The sequence below is a fragment of the Salvelinus alpinus genome, chromosome 8, assembly GCF_045679555.1.
Source record: "Salvelinus alpinus chromosome 8, SLU_Salpinus.1, whole genome shotgun sequence".
NCBI classification, from domain to species: Eukaryota; Metazoa; Chordata; class Actinopteri; order Salmoniformes; family Salmonidae; genus Salvelinus; species Salvelinus alpinus.
Window position 1 is genome coordinate 31,532,021 of NC_092093.1, and position 18,826 is coordinate 31,550,846.

The 18,826-nt window shown below is 43.2% G+C and overlaps 1 protein-coding gene across 1 annotated transcript; it reads left to right on the forward strand.

Moving 5' to 3' along the window:
- Positions 1 to 1,869: 1,869 nt before the first annotated feature.
- On the forward strand, positions 1,870 to 18,472 carry LOC139582949 (scavenger receptor class A member 3-like). Its single transcript, XM_071413466.1, has 8 exons — positions 1,870 to 2,096; positions 2,220 to 2,321; positions 10,704 to 10,739; positions 11,019 to 11,063; positions 11,609 to 11,728; positions 15,311 to 15,391; positions 15,816 to 16,859; positions 17,055 to 18,472. The coding sequence occupies exons 2-8, from the start codon at positions 2,315 to 2,317 to the stop codon at positions 17,489 to 17,491; spliced, it is 1,770 nt and encodes a 589-aa protein (XP_071269567.1). The 5' UTR covers positions 1,870 to 2,096; positions 2,220 to 2,314; the 3' UTR covers positions 17,492 to 18,472.
- The last annotated feature ends 354 nt before the right edge of the window (positions 18,473 to 18,826 follow it).

The following is an 18,826-nucleotide window of genomic DNA, read 5'->3' on the forward strand; positions in this document are numbered from 1 at the left end:
CTGTGGAGGGATCCCAATTGTGGATTTAAAAGAAAACATGAATAATCAACATACAATGGCACCTTTGTTTTTAAGCTCTGGATTTCTAACCCCTTGATAATACTGTTGGATTTGATTTTAATAGCTAACATTTCGATGGCTATAATGAATAGAAATGCCGATAGTGGACAACCTTGTTTTACTCCTCTTGACAGTTTAATACTTTCTGAGAAGTAGCCATTATTTACTATTTTACGCCTAGGGTTACTATACATAACTTTAAACCATTTTATAAGAGATTCTCCAAAAGTGAAATATTCCAGGCATTTATATATAAATTCCAATCGTACCTTATCAAAGTATTTTCAAAGTCAGCTATGAATACCAGGCCTGGTGTCCCAAATTGTTGATAGTGTCTTATTGTTTACAGTACTTATATTATCTCCAATGTATCATCCATGTAAAAAACCTGTCTGATTAGGATGAATAATAACCGACAATACCTTTTTAATTCTATGTGCTATGCATTTTGCTCAAATTTTTGTATCACAACTCTAAAGTAGAAGGGGCCTCCAATTATTTTAAATGGACTGGATCTTTACATTTTCTACTTGGATCCTGTTTCAATAATAATGAAATCAGACCTTCTTGTTGAGTATCTGATAATCTACCATTTTTTTAAAGGAGTGGTTAAAACATGCTGATAACTGTCCTCTGAGTATATCAAAAAAGGTTTGGTATACCTCCACTGGTATGTCATTCAACCCTGGAGTTTTAGGTTAAAAGGCTTTAATTGCATCAATAAGTTCCTCCTCTGTAATTTGCCCTTCACATGAGTCTTTCTGTACAACTGTTAATTTTTCTTATTAATTAGGAAACTACATGTGGGCATAATCCGCGACACTCTAGCAATCCAAAGGTTGCGTGTTCAAGTCACGTTGGGGACAACTATAGCATTTTAGCTAACCCTTCCCCTAACCCATATTCTACACATAACCCAATTCACCTAACCTGCTACGTAAATTCACCTAACCTTTGTCATTTTAGTTCTACTAACCTTTTACTTAAATTATCCTAACCTTTTTTGTTAGTTCCCCTAAGTGCCAACATAAATTCTCCTCGTAATTCTCCTTTGTTGTTATGGTGCAACAAGCAACCTGGTCTCAGAGAAAGATGTATAATACCATACGTCCTCCAAGATGTATGATAAGTAATGTTCATAGGCTATTGTATGACCGGGTAAGACATATGATACTATACGTCCTATAATTCATATGATATTGTACGACCGATATTCCATTCATAATGTAACCTAACATAACGTAGTATATCATACTAAAATTGTCACAGATTTACGAACAGAATAATCCAAATTGCCCTGAGACCGCTTTGCAAATTGGTTGTGATAAATTGTGTTATAATTCAATTAAGCTGATGTTTGTCTTTTAAAGTGGTCTATAACCATCTAACTACATGTTTTCTGAAATGACTTGAGGTATGCCTATTGAATTAGCCCTGATATGTCAGACATGGAGGAAAGTATTTCCTTTTGAACAGTGAAGGAAGGCCATAGATAGTAAAGTTGCCCATGATCCATGTTCAAACATTTGTTAGCAATTAGCCCGAGCCGCAGACCGGACATTCTACAACATATTCTCTCTCTCTCTCTCTCTCTCTCTCTCTCTCTCTCTCTCTCTCTCTCTCTCTCTCTCTCTCTCTCTCTCTCTCTCTCTCTCTCTCTCTCTCGCTCTCTCTCTCTCTCTCTCTCTCTCTCTCTCTCTCTCTCTCTCTCTCTCTCTCTCTCTCTCTCTCTCTCTCTCTCTCTCTCTCTCTCTCTCTCTCGTTTCCCCAAGCTGCACATGGTTACTGTCCAAGGTATAAGTTTCCTCTGGCTCTGAGGGAGAGGAGCAGCAGTCTTTCGCAGACTAACTGTAGCATGTAGCCAGGAATTTGTTCTTCACACACTAATAGACCTAGACTGTTTTATGTATGTGAACTGCAGTTCAAGTGAGAAGTTGCTGGTGAGCGAGAGAGAGTCCATGGGCTACCTGAAGAATTCCTACTGTAGTTGTTTGGAGAAAAGTCTGGCTGGATATACAGCAATCGTAAATTAACAAGTAAGTCCTGTATCCTGCTCAGTGCTCTGGACACCCTGAACCATTTACAAGAGGGACCTGTTGCCTATGGATGAGTGTATACATTGTAAATTAGACACCGTTTTTCTGTCACTTCTGCTGTAGGAGACTGCACTGCAGAGAAGAGGACTGGGACAGTCAGAGGCTTTTGTCCGGACAAGTTCTTCACATCGTCACCAGAGCTGCCTTGAAGAATCACCATGAAAGGTTAGATGACTATTGATGACTCTCTGTTGATGCTGTATTCAAATTCAGACTACTGCTTACTGTGGAGGAATATAATATATTATGTAGGAGACGTGAAAGTGCACCGGTGGCACACAAATGTGCAGACAGCTCGCTTTTAAGACCAGTACCTCACAGCATCCAGAGAAAACGTTGGTTTGTTGATCTTGGATGTGGAACATCCACCCCTTTTGCTTTGAAAGCTCCATATTTCAAAAGCTTGCTGTTTTCAGAAGCCACACATTTGCTTTTGGGCTTCCTTTAAGGATCTTATATGAGCCCTATTGAAAGGATAACATTTAAAGACTAACTTTTGTCAACATTGCATGATATAAGACTCTTCACAGATTCTGAAGAGGCTTTCGAAATCTTAGGAGTCCTCATGGAGGAGGAATTGAGTAGCGACGTGTGGCTTTAGCTTTGGAAGGTGTTATAAAGTGTTGTGGTATTTACAGGGGAACACACAGGTAGGAGGTCTCCTCATCTCTTGTTTGGAGCGTGCTCCATTGAAGCCGTGCTACTAAACATGTAGACTAACACATTCCTAATGTGAAACTGGAAAGAGGCACCTCGGTAGGGGAAGCAGCAGGTGTGTGGTTGGCACATAGAGTACAGTACAGTAGAGAGAACTATGACTGGAGACACAGACTGCCTTACAAGAACCTGAATAACACTGTTCAACACAGCTCTCTTCTTTGGAAAGACAAATGCATTCCTTCGACAGGCATTCAATCATAAATCTTTGGCACGTGACAGTCATCAGATGAAATTGAAAGGTTCTAATTATACAAAACTACTGGGATTGCAAGAGAGAAGTGTGTGAGATTACAGAACGAGACCCTTGCTAGTATTGCCAGATTGCCTGGCTATTTCTATCACGAGATGTCCAAAGCGTTTTCCTGGAGAAAACGAGGGCATGTTTAGGGTATCATTTGATTTCAAGTCTGGACTCTCTCACTCCACCATGAAGGGCTGCTTGAGATCCTTTGGAGCAAGACCATTTGGATCAACACATTCCAGGCATTTCATTGCTTTGAAAGCAACTACACATTCCCTTTGAAGTGCATCTAAAACAGTTGGTTGTCAACAGGGGCTTGGGGAGACACTTGTCTTTATCAGTTGTAGTTGGGGCTCTTTGGTGTTGGAGAAATCTTGTGTCTCTGTTTTCAAATTGGAGATTCAGGTATCCATGTTAAAAGCTTTAAGTCAACACCAATCAGGTGGACATTTCAAACAGTACAGTATAGTTGGTTGTCAGACTTGGTATTTGTTTGTTTGGAGAATGGATTGCCAGTTGCTTCTGTTATAAGACAAGAAAACATAACCTCTTGACCCAAAGCTTATACTATAGTTCAATAGTCAAACATAACTGGATTTTCCCTGCTCCACATTTGAATGTGTGTGAAATCCAAACAGTGGTTTACATATTCATCTGCTTTTCTAGGTTGATCGGGAGAGATTAACTGTAACATTTGAAAATCCACTGCGAAGTGTAAATTAAGAAGGAACACAATAGGGTAACCACAAGCGATGAGAAATCATGAGGTTTGTGGATGTGAAGGGAGTTGACTGGTGTCATGTTCTTGCTCAGTGTGGCCCAAAGTTCAAAATAACAACGAGGGTGGGAGGACTTAGACTTCATGTTGCCAATGAGAGACCACTAACATTCTCTTTGTTCACTGTGTGTTGTACATGCATATTGGTGATTATTTGAAACTTGAAACAAATGCAATGGGAATAGAAACACTGGGTTGTTGATGTAGGTGTTAGGTGAGAGTAGTCTCCCAGAGTAGTCTCCTAGAGTTGTCTCCTAGATTAGTCTCCTAAGGGAAGGCTTCATGTCCAGGGCATTACACAGCAATGCCATCATTAGAAATGGGTCCGCTTACTAGGTGGCTGTCCTATTGTGGAAACAGAACAGAACCTTTTTTACTGACTTCAGTTTCTCTCCCTAGGGTGTCATCATTTGGCCACTATTGGCAGTCAACATTGTCCTTGCCCTATCAGCAGTTCTGTATGGACCTTTCTTCCAACCCGTTGATGGCCCTTTCTTATGTAATAGGTTACAGAATTAAATCATTTGACTATTTAGCCTAATGTGTGATAGCTAGATTATTTCGCCAACTTGTCAAACTTACCCTCATACCTACGCATTCATATGCATGTGGTTACAAATAATCAACTATGTTTAGACTAGCACCAAAGAGTACTATGTAACACAGTTGCTACCTCTAATGTTCTTGCTGAGATGTGTTAACAGAGCTCAAGGTGTGTTTTCATATGTGGCTGTGTACTGTAAGACATCTGGCCAAGAGACAAATGAACTGTGTTGCTTTCGGGGAGTCAAAGCTCTTCTTTCATGTCCTAGAACTGAAACATTGTCAATGTTTTTCATCTTTAATCCTCTCCATACAGTACACTGTATCAAACTTTTCTCACCACTTACACGTTTGTCAACTGTTCAAATGCAATCGTCTCCGTAGCTTTAGCTGAGTCATGACGGAAGTATTTGGATGAATATTTAACCCTAACAAAGATTATTTTCATTACTTTCAGGTAATGAAAAGTTTTAACACATTATGACAGTTCAAGGACTATAGCATTAGACCTGAGAGGTATTTTTGGCAAGTTCTATAGTGGACAGAGGGCTACATGGTCACTGCCTTATACACTGTTAAAACAGTGAACATATAATCAAATTCACATTCCAAATGATCTATTATAAAAACTAATGATAGGTAGGGGTTATTCTGTTTTCAGTGCAATAACATTTATGTTTTTACCAGGCACATTCACGTTCATGTTTTTACCAGGCACATTAGACTCTTTAGCAATGCAAGAATGACACACCCTCTAATCAAGGAAATCTACTGGACATACAGTACCTGCTGGATATACCATACAGACATTTCGCCTCCCTGCTGGCATATACGTTATTGGATTACAAAGTTATCTAAATATTTAAATATTTTTGAAGTGGACATTCCATTCATGAAGTGTTTGATGAAATATAAATGTTCATTTTGTACATTAGAATTTGCAGATGTTTTTTTCAGCCGTTTCCTCCAAATGCACCTGTGCTCATATTTGCAATGGAACACTGGTTCTACTACAAACACCCACCACATTTAAATATCTTACATTCTAAAGACCACTGACCAATAAAGCACTCCCCTGAGTGCCTGATTCTATCTTAAAAACATGTCTGCTGATCATGCTGGTGAAGTGCCCCTGATTGATGTGAGGTGCTGATGAAGTTCCTGATTGACGTAAGAGGCATGTTTTATACAGGGAAGGCAGGGCAGACCACTCCTTTCCTCCGTTGGCAGAGGCGAGAGAGCAGTGGAGGGCAGGCCCGGGTTTAGCTTACAGCCACCGGTATGGCTGACTGGATAATGTAAAGTCTAAGAGCTGCAGCAGGCAGCTGGGCCCATTCCAGACCCCTTCCTCTCTCTCTCTTTTCCACTGGTCCGCACATCTCAGCATTTCTGTCAGAGCCTTGGCCTTCAACAGTCTGACTTCAGCTGCTCCAACAGGCTGACTTCACATAAACACCCTCACCTCAGAGTTCTGTATTCCTCTCCCCGTGCACAAAAAGCACAGCCCAGCAGAGGTGAAAACACCAGGGCTGCCTGAATGTAATATAAAGGGGAAAAGACGGTGAAGGAAAAGACTCAACAGAGACTCAACTGAGTGATGTTCTTTACTTTTGTGGATGTTGTACCTTAGTAAGAGAGTTGTTGACATAACTCAGATGAGATTCTGAAAGATTACCTCACAAGAAATACTGAGGTTTGTAGTCTAAAATTGCATATGCCATTAATCAATTGAAAGGCCTGTGTCCATCTCTATCGCATCACAATGGTACAGTAAAGTAAGCTTTTCACGCTAATGTCTACACCTGAAAATATGCAGTATTTTGTTTTTCTATGTGTTATTTCTTACATTGGTACCCCGGGTGATCTTAAGTTTCATTACATACAGCCGGGAGGAACTACTGAATATACGATTAACGTCAACTAACCACCCTTCCTACCAGGAATATGACTTTCCCGAAACGGATCCAGTGTCTTGCCTTCCACCCAATACAATGGACCTGATCCCAGCCGGCGAAGCTACACGACGCCGAAAAAGGGGCAAACGTAGCGGTCTCCTGGTCAGGCTTCGGAGACGAGCACATCGCGCTCCACTCCCTAGCATACTACTCGCCAATGTCCAGTCTCTTGAGAATAAGGTCGATGAAATCCGAGCACGGGTAACATTCGAGAGAGACATCAGGGATTGCAACGTGCTCTGCTTCACGGAAACATGGCTAACTGAAAAGACGCTAACGGAGTCGGTGCAGCCAGCTGGTTTCTTCACGCATCGCGCAGACAGAAACATACATCTTTCTGGTAAGAAGAGGGGCGGGGGGGTATGCCTCATGATTAACGAGACGTGGTGTGACCATCATAACAACACTCAGGAACTAAAGTCATTCTGTTCACCTGATCTAGAACTCCTCACAATCAAATGTAGACCGCATTATCTACCAAGGGAATTCACTTCGGTCATAATCACAGCCGTATATATTCCCCCCCAAGCAGACACATCGATGGCCCTGAACGAACTCTATCTGACTCTCTGTAAACTGGAAACCACACACCCTGAGGCTGCATTCATCGTAGCTGGGGATTTTAACAAGGCTAATCTAAAAACAAAACTCCCTAAATTCTATCAGCACATCGATTGTCCGACCAGGGCTGGCAGAACTCTGGACCATTGTTATACTAACTTCCGCGACGCATATAAGGCCCTCCCCCGCCCTCCTTTCGGAAAAGCTGACCACGACTCCATTTTGTTGATTCCAGCCTACAAACAGAAATTAAAACTACAAGCTCCCGCGCTCAGGTCTGTTCAACGCTGGTCCGACCAATCTGAATCCACGCTTCAAGACTGCTTTGATCACGCGGATTGGAATATGTTCCGCACGGCGTCCAACAACAACAATGATGAATATGCAGATTCGGTGAGCGAGTTCATTAGGAAGTGCATTGACGATGTCGTACCCAGAGCAACGATTAAAACATTCCCAAACCAGAAACCGTGGATTAACGGCAGCATTCGCGTGAAACTGAAAGCGCGAACCACTGCTTTTAACCAGGGCAAGGTGACCGGAAACATGACCGAATACACACAGTGTAGCTATTCTCTCCGCAAGGCTATCAAACAGGCTAAGTCCCAGTACAGAGACAAAATTGAATCGCAATTCAACAGCTCAGACACAAGGGGTATGTGGCAGGGTCTACAGTCTATCACGGATTACAAAAAGAAAAGCAGCCCCGTCGCGGATCAGGATGTCTTGCTCCCAGACAGGCTAAATACCTTTTTTGCCCGCTTTGAGGATAATACAGTGCCACTGACACGGCCCACTACCAAAACCTGCGGGCTCTCCTTCACTGCAGCCGAGGTGAGTAAAACATTTAAACGTGTTAACCCTCGCAAGGCTGCAGGCCCAGACGGCATTCCCAGCCGCGTCCTCAGAGCATGCGCAGACCAGCTGGCTGGTGTGTTTACGGACATATTCAATCAATCCTTAGCCCAGTCTGCTGTTCCCACATGCTTCAAGAGGGCCACCATTGTTCCTGTTCCCAAGAAAGCTAAGGTAACTGAGCTAAACGACTACCGCCCCGTAGCACTCACTTCCGTCATCATGAAGTGCTTTGAGAGACTAGTCAAGGACCCTATCACCTCCACCCTACCGGACACCCTAGACCCACTCCAATTTGCTTACCGACCCAATAGGTCCACAGACGACGCAATCGCAACCACACTGCACACTGCCCTAACCCATCTGGACAAGAGGAATACCTATGTGAGAATGCTGTTCATCGACTACAGCTCAGCATTTAACACCATAGTACCCTCCAAACTCGTCATCAAGCTCGAGACCCTGGGCCTCGACCCCGCCCTGTGCAACTGGGTCCTGGACTTCCTGACGGGCCGCCCCCAGGTGGTGAGGGTAGGTAACAACATCTCCACCCCGCTGATCCTCAACACTGGGGCCCCACAAGGGTGCGTTCTGAGCCCTCTCCTGTACTCCCTGTTCACCCACGACTGCGTGGCCATGCACGCCTCCAACTCAATCATCAAGTTTGCGGACGACACTACAGTGGTAGGCTTGATTACCAACAACGACGAGACGGCCTACAGGGAGGAGGTGGAGGGCCCTCGGAGTGTGGTGTCAGGAAAATAACCTCACACTCAACGTCAACAAAACAAAGGAGATGATTGTGGACTTCAGGAAACAGCAGAGGGAGCTCCCCCCTATCCACATCGACGGGTCAGTAGTGGAGAAGGTGGAAAGTTTTAAGTTCCTCGGTGTACACATCACGGACAAACTGAATTGGTCCACCCACACAGACAGCGTTGTGAAGAAGGCGCAGCAGCGCCTCTTCAACCTCAGGAGGCTGAAGAAATTTGGCTTGTCACCAAAAGCACTCACAAACTTCTACAGATGCACAATCGAGAGCATCCTGTCGGGCTGTATCACCGCCTGCTACGGCAACTGCTCCGCACACAACCGTAAGGCTCTCCAGAGGGTAGTGAGGTCGGCAGAACGCATCACCCGGGGCAAACTACCTGCCCTCCAGGACACCTACACCACCCGATGTCACAGGAAGGCCATAAAGATCATCAAGGACAACAACCACCCAAGCCACTACCTGTTCACCCCGCTATCATCCAGAAGGCGAGGTCAGTACAGGTGCATCCAAGCAGGGACCGAGAGACTGAAAAACAGCTTCTATCTCAAGGCCATCAGACTGTTAAACAGCCACCACTAACATTTAGCGGCCGCTGCCAACAAACTGACTCAGCTCCAGCCACCTTAAAAATGGGAATTGATGGAAATTATGTAAAAATGTACCACCAGCCACTTTAAACAATGCCACCTAATATAATGTTTACATACCCTACATTACACATCTCTTATGTATATGTATATACTGTACTCTATATCATCTACTGCATCTTGCCATCTTATGTAATACATGGACCACTAGCCACTTTAAACTATGCCACTTTATGTTTACATACCCTACAGTACTCATCTCATAGGTATATACCGTACTCTATACCATCTACTGCACCTTGCCTATGCCGTCTGTACCATCACTCATTCATATATCTTTATGTACATATTCTTTATCCCTTTACACTTGCGTGTATAAGGTAGTAGTTGCGGAATTGTTAGGTTAGATTACTTGTTGTTATTACTGCATTGTCGGAACTAGAAGCACAAGCATTTCGCTACACTCGCATTAACATCTGCTAACCATGTGTATGTGACTAATAAATTTGATTTGATTTGATTTGTTAATGTGACATTTCAGCTTTTCATTTTTAATAAAAAAAAATGTTTTTAATAATAAAAAATACATTTTTATACATTTTTAATTAATGTTGTATTCGGCATATTCGGAAAAATATATAGTTGATTTGGTTTGATTAAATCACATATATTTTAAGTTATAGCTCTATTAGGTAAGCATTGCTAGTTCATTTAGTGGTTACAGCGTTGGGCCAGTATACAAAAGGTTGCTGGATCAAATCCCCAAGCTGACAAGGTAAAAATCTGTCATTCTGCCCCTGAGCAAGGCAGTTAACCCACTGTTCCCCGGGTGCCGAAGACGTGGATGTCGATTTAAGGCAGCCCATGTACCTCTCTGTTTTAGAGGGGTTGGTTTAAATGCAGAAGACACATTTCAGTTGAATGCATTCAGTTGTACAACTGACTAGGTACCCCCCTTTCCCTTTAATTTGTGCCCAGCAATAAGCCATTTAAACCCAAGTTGAAACCAAATTCAGGTCTTGGCTTGAAGCTGCTTCTCTTTAGCATCAGTGTACCATGTCCCCCTGGCCCCTCTACCACATTGAGCTGGAACCAGGGGGGTGACACCACAGCCGGCCCAGCTAGCATCACACACAATCAGCCTTACTATAGTGTTTCATATTAGGCTGCAATGGGGCCCTTTATCTGACAGCACATACATTTTCATTCCAGCCCACCATACTTAGAGAAGTGAATGATATATTGGTCAGAGACACAGATTAAACACTAGGAAAACAATCCCGTTTCCAATTTGCGTAATTGTGTTTCTATAAGTTATCAGCCAAGTATGACCTCACATTCATATTGAGAGCTCCAAGTTGAATGTTTTGTGTCTTGGATGGTAAAAATGGCTGAGGGGGCTTATTGCATTTCACCTCGTACTTTGTGATTTATGACCACTTTAATAAAATGTGTGAGCTGTTCCCTCAAGTTTCATACTATTGACCTTCATCTGTGAACACGCATTTCAAGTCTCTCCGTCTGTTTTTCAGAAATCTATTGCGGATACGAGAACCAGCTCTTTAAAGGTGAGGACAAACATGCGTGTTGGTTTTCTAAAATATCCTCTGGTTCTTGGACAGAATGGTGTGACAAATCTGTTTGTTACTGTCCTGGCTTTGGCAAATCTATTAGGCCTACTATTGCATGCTTGCATGGTGGGAGTAGTCAGATTAAGGACAGGGTTAAGGTGCCTAATGGGAAGCTGAGTTTAAGTAAAAAGTCAATGAATGCTGACATGAGCTGAACTTCTGTGTGCTATCAGATGTTTCCATAACAGTGACACATGTTTCTTTGCTGCCTTTCAGAGGAGGATCTTACTGGGGAGGAGGAAGAGATGACTTCCTTTAGAGGTGAGAAACATGGTTCCAAATCTACAACCCACAGGCTTTCTTTCTTGCTGTCCACTTTTGTTTATTTTGCTTGTTATGTGGATAGACAAGCAGGTTCTATGAAGTGTCCTTTGTTTTGATATTGTTTCGATATGTCGGTCATGAATCTCTCAGACGAAGAACCCAACAATACAATAACCCTTTGAAAAATAGCATCAGAATATCCATCAAGGGCGTATTGTGTACACATTTGGGCTATGTGTGTACAGTGTTTGTGTGTGTGAGGGCCTGCGTGTGTCTGCATACATCTGCCATCATTGTTTTGTTTGTGTGCGTGCATTGTACATCTGTTTCAGATATCCCTCCTTAATCCTTCTCTTTCCCCCGTCTGACCACCATGCTCACTCCACACAGCCTCTGCTGACCAAAGCCAGCCACTAGTCTGGTAGTTAGTCATGCACAGTCCTCACAGTGTCAGGGTTAAGACAGGTATTTCCCCTCCTCTCTGTTCTCTAACCACCTGATGTTATGGTAGAGAGACTAAAGCCCCATGCTTCTGATTGCAGGAAGAACCAGAGGTGGCTGTGTGAAATGCCAGCAGACACGTTCTCTGCAGCTGGCCGTTAAAGTGCTGTACAGTTTCTTTGCCTTCCTTATCATAGCAGTGGCAGTGCTGGCATCACTTGGTGAGTAACTATGATATTATACCAAATCTGGCGACAGGCAGCAGGTAGCCTAGCAGTTAGTGTTGAGCCAGTAACTGAAAAGTCACTAGTTCGAATCCCCGAGCCGATGAGGTGGAAAATCTGTCAATGTGCTCTTGAGCAAGGCACTTAATCATAATTTCTCCAGCGTTGCTGTTGATAATGGCTGACCCTGGCTATGACCCCACTCTCTGTTGATGTCTCAGGGGATTTTCAGCTGTTAGGCACACTTTTACACCACCACTTTGGTTGGGTTTGATGATATATAATAACTAAGCTAATAAAGCCGTATTAAATCCAAATTATTGTATGAGTAGATTGAAGTCTGGGACTTGGTGTTTCTGCAGGTATCATGTGTGCACAGACCTCAAGCTTCACATCAGCAGGCATTCCTCCCCAGTCAGGACCTGTTCTCTTTTGTAATGCTTGACTTAACAATGTGCTCCACACTGTACAATAACAGATGAGAGGAGATCTGGTTCAAGCCTACAGGGTTTCTGTTGTAAAAAATAAGTGCCCTTTAATTTCCAACAAGGATCAAGTGAACATACGACTTCAAACCGATTTGCCAGGTCTTACCTGACTGACAACTTTTTCAGTGCTTACAGATGTTACTTGCATTTAGGCAAAAATATTATTGCAATTCAAAAAGATAAATCTCATTTTCACAGCAGCTCAGAGCTCCCTGAGGGCCATTGAGTAATTCCAAGAGCGCTGATACAGAGGGTTGGGATTCCAACACTGCAGTGGCACTGCATTTTATTGGCGGGGTCTGCTTGAGTTTGTCAACGCAGAGCACATCAATAATGAGGCGAAACAAGAACAAAGCACTGTAAACTGTATATCGTGAAATGTCTGAAATGGTGTTTGGCTAAAACTCCCCAAACATTGAGCGAGAACTAAAACATGAAGTCAGAAATATAGAAAAGTCCATATCATGCAGCACATCTGTTTTACATTGTTCAGAGTCCCCAATAATTAGTGTTATATAACAGGCATTCCGGTGGGGGAAAAACATCCCATTAGAACCTAACCAACCTCTGTATAGCTAGCGGACATGATTAGAACAATATCAGAAGTTCAAGTCCACCAGTACACCATGATAATGTAAATTAATGTTTGAGCGGCTGTGTAGAATCAACATCCCTGAGACCAAATGCAGCATAACTGGTGGTATGTAAATTGACATCGTTAGTGAGTGCAAACATACTATGGTGAACCAGTTATTAATCCCCAGAGTCAAGGATTAGGAAATGACATGCAAGTATAAGTCCTTAAAAGTGTGCTTTAAGTACTGTTGTTCTTCCTCTGGGGAAAATAATCAACTGGGAAGTAACCAGCTGTACAAACCAATACCATTATTTGTGCAGTACTTTGTACTAGAAAGAAACTGTCTTGTTGTTATCGTACAAGAAGGTTCAAGGCGGCATCTTAATTCCATTCACTGATGTGTATTGTCAAAGAAGTGTTGTCGTCACTCTATAACTTCATTTGCGTCCTAGTTTCTCAACACATGTATTATGTCTTCAAAAAGAAAGGAAGACCAAGGCACTCTTCATATAATTAATTTAAATGCCTTTATTAGTATGGCATGTTCAATAGAAACAACGTTTTTAAAATCCGATGCGTTTCGGCTGCATGGCCTTCGTCAGGGAGTACAACAAAATAATACAATGTGTTCTTTTGAACAGCTTTTCCAATTAGCCCTAATTAGAAGAGGGAGTGGTTACAAAATTGATTGGACACACCTAGTAAGCAATACTATACACATTAAAAAGTGAAATACTGTAGCTATGTTATCATAAAAATACAACTCCAAGCTAGAAGTATCAGGACACTTAGAAAGGTAGTTCTAACCTTAAATATGACTGGGAGAAGTGTCAAGAATAAGACAGCAATATATTCCATAGTACACTAGAACACAGCAAAACATGAACAACAACAGTCTAAACATAGCTGAGGGCAATTGAGCAAAATGTCCACTAGATGACAGAAAATGGACCTATCACAACCCTACAGGAAGGGTGAGAAATCCATATCTTCATTTAAACCAGGGTATTTAGTGGCCTGTAGTTTGTAAATCCCCAAACTTTCCCTTTGGTTTAACTGTTTGTAGTGGCAGGGTTGCCATGGTGTAAGGACTTGTAGTGCCTTGCCATGGGGTAGTCTTCATTGCCTACCCATATGGCGTACTTGTGTTCCGCTAAGCGGTCTTGAAGGGGTCTCTTTGTCCGTCCAATGTAGAACACCTTGCACTGTGGACATTCCAATCTATAGATGACATGAGTGGTTTTGCAGTTAATGAAATGCTTGACGTAATACTCCATTTTGGAAGCTGTGTCAACAAAATACTTCTTCTGTGCAACATTTCTGCAATGGTTGCAATGGTTACATTTAAAAGAGCCCTTGGGTTTGTGGGCAAGCCACGTTTTTTGAGAGTCACCCGGAAGATAACTGTGGACTAATTTGTCATTTAGGGGAGGACATCTCTTAAAGCTTATGACCAGTGGCTCAGGAAAGACTTGGCGTAGTAGCGTATCACTTTGGATGTTTCCCCAATCATTTTTAATGATTATTTTAATGTTCTCTGCTTCAGTGCTGTATTTTGTAACAAAATACACTCTCTCTAATGTATCACAAGGCACTCCCCTTCGCAACAAGTTCTCTCTGTCAAGTAATCCAGCACTTATACCTGCATCTTTCAGGACCTGAACGCTGTAGCCCCGATTTAAGAAGCGATTCTCCAATTCAGCAGATTTGACACTGTAGTCTGTTTCCTGATCGCAAATTCTGTGCACTCTTTGGAATTGGCCATATAGAATATTCTCTTTTAGCCTTTTGGGGTGAAAGCTGTCTGCCCTCAGAATGGTATTCCCATCTGTAGGCTTCCTAAAGATCGATGTGTGCAAACAACCTTTGTCATTTTTACTAATGTCGAGGTCCAAAAAATGAATGTTATCCTCCCCCATAGTTAGTTTGATGTTAGGGTTAATGCTGTTAAGGTATTGGTGGAAGGAAATAAGTGAATCTTCTTAGCCGGACCAAAACAGACAAACATCATCAATATAGCGTCCCCACCATATGATCCGGTCAAAGAAATGGTTATTAGAAGGATCCAAAATGAAGTCATTTTCCCATTTACCCAAGTACAAACCAGCATAGGAAGGGCTGTAGCAAGCTCCAATGGCACATCCTTTGACCTGTTTAAAAATACGGTCCTGAAAGATAAAGATGAATATGTGATTTTGTACTCCCTGACGAAGGCCATGCAGCCGAAACGCGTCGGATTTTTAAAACTTTGTTTCTATTGAACATGCCATACTAATAAAGGCATTTTAATTAATTATATGAAGAGTGCCTTGGTCCTCCTTTCTTTTTGATGACCAATTTACCCCTTTTACCAAAGAGCACCTTCTGTCTACCAAAATGTACTATTGTGTACCTTAGTAGCGCTTCCCTTCCTCCTCTTTCTACATGTATTATGTCTGTTTCAATGTCTATAGAGGAACCTCCATTCCCGTTATTCTGAAAGTCTAATTTACATAATTATCTTTGTCTCATCAGTGTTTAGGAAGGTCGACAACTTATCAGAAAAGGAATCCTTTTATCATAAGAAGATTACCAAGGTCCAGGAAAGTATACAAGGTGAGAGAGTATGATTAATCACGTGACAAAATGTGCTGGGCAAGCAGAGCCTCCCAATGTGGCTGCTGACAGAGAAGACTAGTAGAGCACACTGAACATTTCTGCAGATTTCAAAAATATATTTTGTCGAAAGAGGACCCCTCTGTTTAAAATAGGTCACCCATTGAGTGTAACTGTATGGGTGACAGAGTATGAAGCACTGGGCCAGTGAGGATCCGCTCTTCAAGCTTCATGGCCTGCCTCTTCTGGGGTGTCAACTCCCTGAAGAGACATAATTTGCAGAGTCTACGACAACTGCCTCCATTGACCCATTTATGGAAGCACTGCATCCGTCAGTCGACTATAATTTACAAATGGGAACTCTGATCATGATTAAATGATACATAAACAGATCACCATAATATTGTTTTCTATTCTTTCCCAGATCTTAGCACTGCCAGCAACTGCTCGGACTGCTTCAATGTGGCCCACTTCAGCGAGGAGATCAGTAGGCTGAAGGGGGAGTTTGAGGACCTCCAGAAGATGATCCTGGGTCAGGAGCAGGTCCTGGACCAGGCCTTCCAGACCCAGCAGACCCTGAAGTCAGCCAGCAGCAGGATGACCCGAGACATGCAGAACTACTCCCTGTCCATCAGGCTCATCAACCAGACCCTGGAGCGTTACGTACACCAGGTGGACGGATGGAAGGCAGTCATCACCGAGACGGATGAGAGCATGAAGACTCTGTCTCAGGATCAGTATGACCTCAAGGCCACGGTGAATCAGGTCAACACCACGGTGGCCCTCAGCTCCTTGTGGATGGACGCCCTGCAGAGGAAGACCGATGAGGAGACGCTGGTCCTGCAGAAGATGACCGCTGACTGGCAGAACTACAGCCGGGTGTTGAGCGGTCTGAAGTCTAACTCTAGCACCACCACTCAGATGGTGAGGAGCGTCCAGAGCGGCATCTCGGCCACGCACCAGAGGATCAGCATGAGCTCGGAGATAGTGCACGACCTTACCCTGCAGGTGATGAACCTGCAGATGCAGCTGGACAACGTCACCTCCTTCATGGACGAGCACGAGGAGAACATGCACGACCTCCACTACCACTCCAAGTACTACGAGAACCGGACGGGCGAGAGGTTCATCACCATGGACGCCCGCATGAACTCCATCGAGATGGAGATTGACACCATCTCGTCCAGCATCAATGCCACAGTGAGCCACGTGCAGAGCATGTACAAGTACATCAACATCGAGAGCACTTCGTGCCAGACGCGGCTTGGTGGCCACACGGAGGACCTGCACAACCTGAACACAACGGTGCTACTGCTGATGCACCTGGCTGACACCCTGAGGCAGCAGTACATGCTGCTGAGCGTCCGTCTAGACGTGGACGTCAGGAACCTGTCCATGGTCATGGAGGAGATGAAGCTAGTGGACACGCACCACACCCATGTCATCCAGAACTTCACCATTCTGAAAGGTACAGCAAAGATGTTCTTGATGTTTTTGCCAAAGTCACTTTTGTTTACGAGATCTTCATTTAGCTGTGTTGCTGTTGGCTGGTTTCATTAGTGCTCACTTGACTCTTCTCTTCCCCAAATGCACTTCTACTGTTTATACTTGCTAATATTGCTGCTCTCACCTGTGCTCACTCACACTACTCTTCTCCTCACAGGTGCACCTGGCCCACCAGGTCCAAAGGGCAACAGAGGGGAAGGAGGGGCCAAAGGTCCAGTTGGCCTGACAGGAAACAAAGGAGACAAAGGCCTAGCGGGGAACCGTGGCCCTCTGGGAGAGAAGGGCTTCATCGGGCCGGAGGGAGCTCAGGGGGAGCCAGGACCAATAGGAGCCAGAGGCGGAGTGGGGATCAAAGGGGCGAATGGTTCTGTGGGCCAGCTTGGCCCCCGTGGAGAAAGAGGAGAGAAGGGAGATATAGGTACTGTTGGTAAGGATGGACTGCCAGGCCCCAAAGGGCCAATGGGAATACAGGGCCAAGCAGGGCTCCCAGGGGTGCACGGGCTACCCGGTCCAAGAGGAAAGCCTGGGCCTGTTGGTCCACATGGAACCCCTGGCCCACCAGGCCTACCAGCTTACCCAGCCACAGTGTCTTGAGGGGCCCATAAGGTCTGATCACTACAAGGGCAGGATTAGATGTACTGTAGTGATGTACTGGCAGCCTGACAAAGGGGTGGAGTGTAATTGAAGAGGATGGAATGGATGGATGGAGCATGGGAAAGCTCATTCTCAAGCTTTCCGCTTCATGTTAGTCCATTGTTTTCATTGGACACTCAATGGACAACCCATGCTCTTGAGCATATACTGTACAGTACACATAGCCCTAAATACATGTCCAGGTATGAAGGGGTGTAGAGGAGACTGCAAAATTGAATATAACATAAAGACTGCAAAAGTATGAGTTTAAAAAAATGCATTGTAAGTTTTCAGTATCATATACAGCTGAATGTATGTTTGAAGGAACCACAAAACCCTTATGGTGGCTTCATAAAGATCTAGGTTTACATTGCCATGCAGTTTCATGAAGGTACACTTAAATAACGATTATTTTGTACACACATTTTTGAAACATTGACACGTGAAATTCTGTTTGATGGCACTTTACTGGTTTTATAAAGTATAGAAACTACAGTCTGTTTTTATGTGTTTGCTTTTGCATCTTTTATGTTTCGGAGCAGGTTCTCTGAATACTGACTGAAGTTGAGATGATTAAACAGGTCATAGTCATAATGGGATGAATGAAATTGCTGAAGAACCAAAGGAATCTGTTTGGGTACGCAGCTTTGGATGTATTGTGTTTTAGTCAGCAATTGAGCATTTCCTGAAATACTTCAAATATATGGTTTTGGAATAAATATCTGTTTACAAGACATATTTGGGGTTTTATGCCAATATTTTGCTATGTTACATTCAGAGTGTTTTCAGATTTTAAAGTGTAGATAATATACATCATGTTTGTTGTGTGTTCTTGTTTCCATTGTGACTACTCATATGAATCCCTGCACATAATCAGAGTCGTGTGATGATATGTGTATTTTAACAGCAAATAGAACATGTAAAAAAAAAAAAAAGGTGAAATGATAAGAGACAGACGCTACGCACTGGGCACACACGAGTTGAATCAACGTTGTATAGCTGTTGAATTGACGTCTGTGCCCAGTGGGTATTTTTGTAAACCTGTGTCATTCTTATAAACATTTGACTGGCTTGAATAGATGTATAATAAATGCTACCATTCTACTTCACCAAAGTGTATCGACATCACGCATTCACAAGTTCTGCTATTCTTCACATATTTGAACCTATTTTGAACTCCCATTTGTGTCTGGTAGAATGCTCGGATGTAGCTGCCGGGAGAGTCAGAGTTCTACTCAGTCCAAAACCCTGAACGGAAAAAGGAGTGGTTTTGCTGATTAATTAAGAACATGCAGT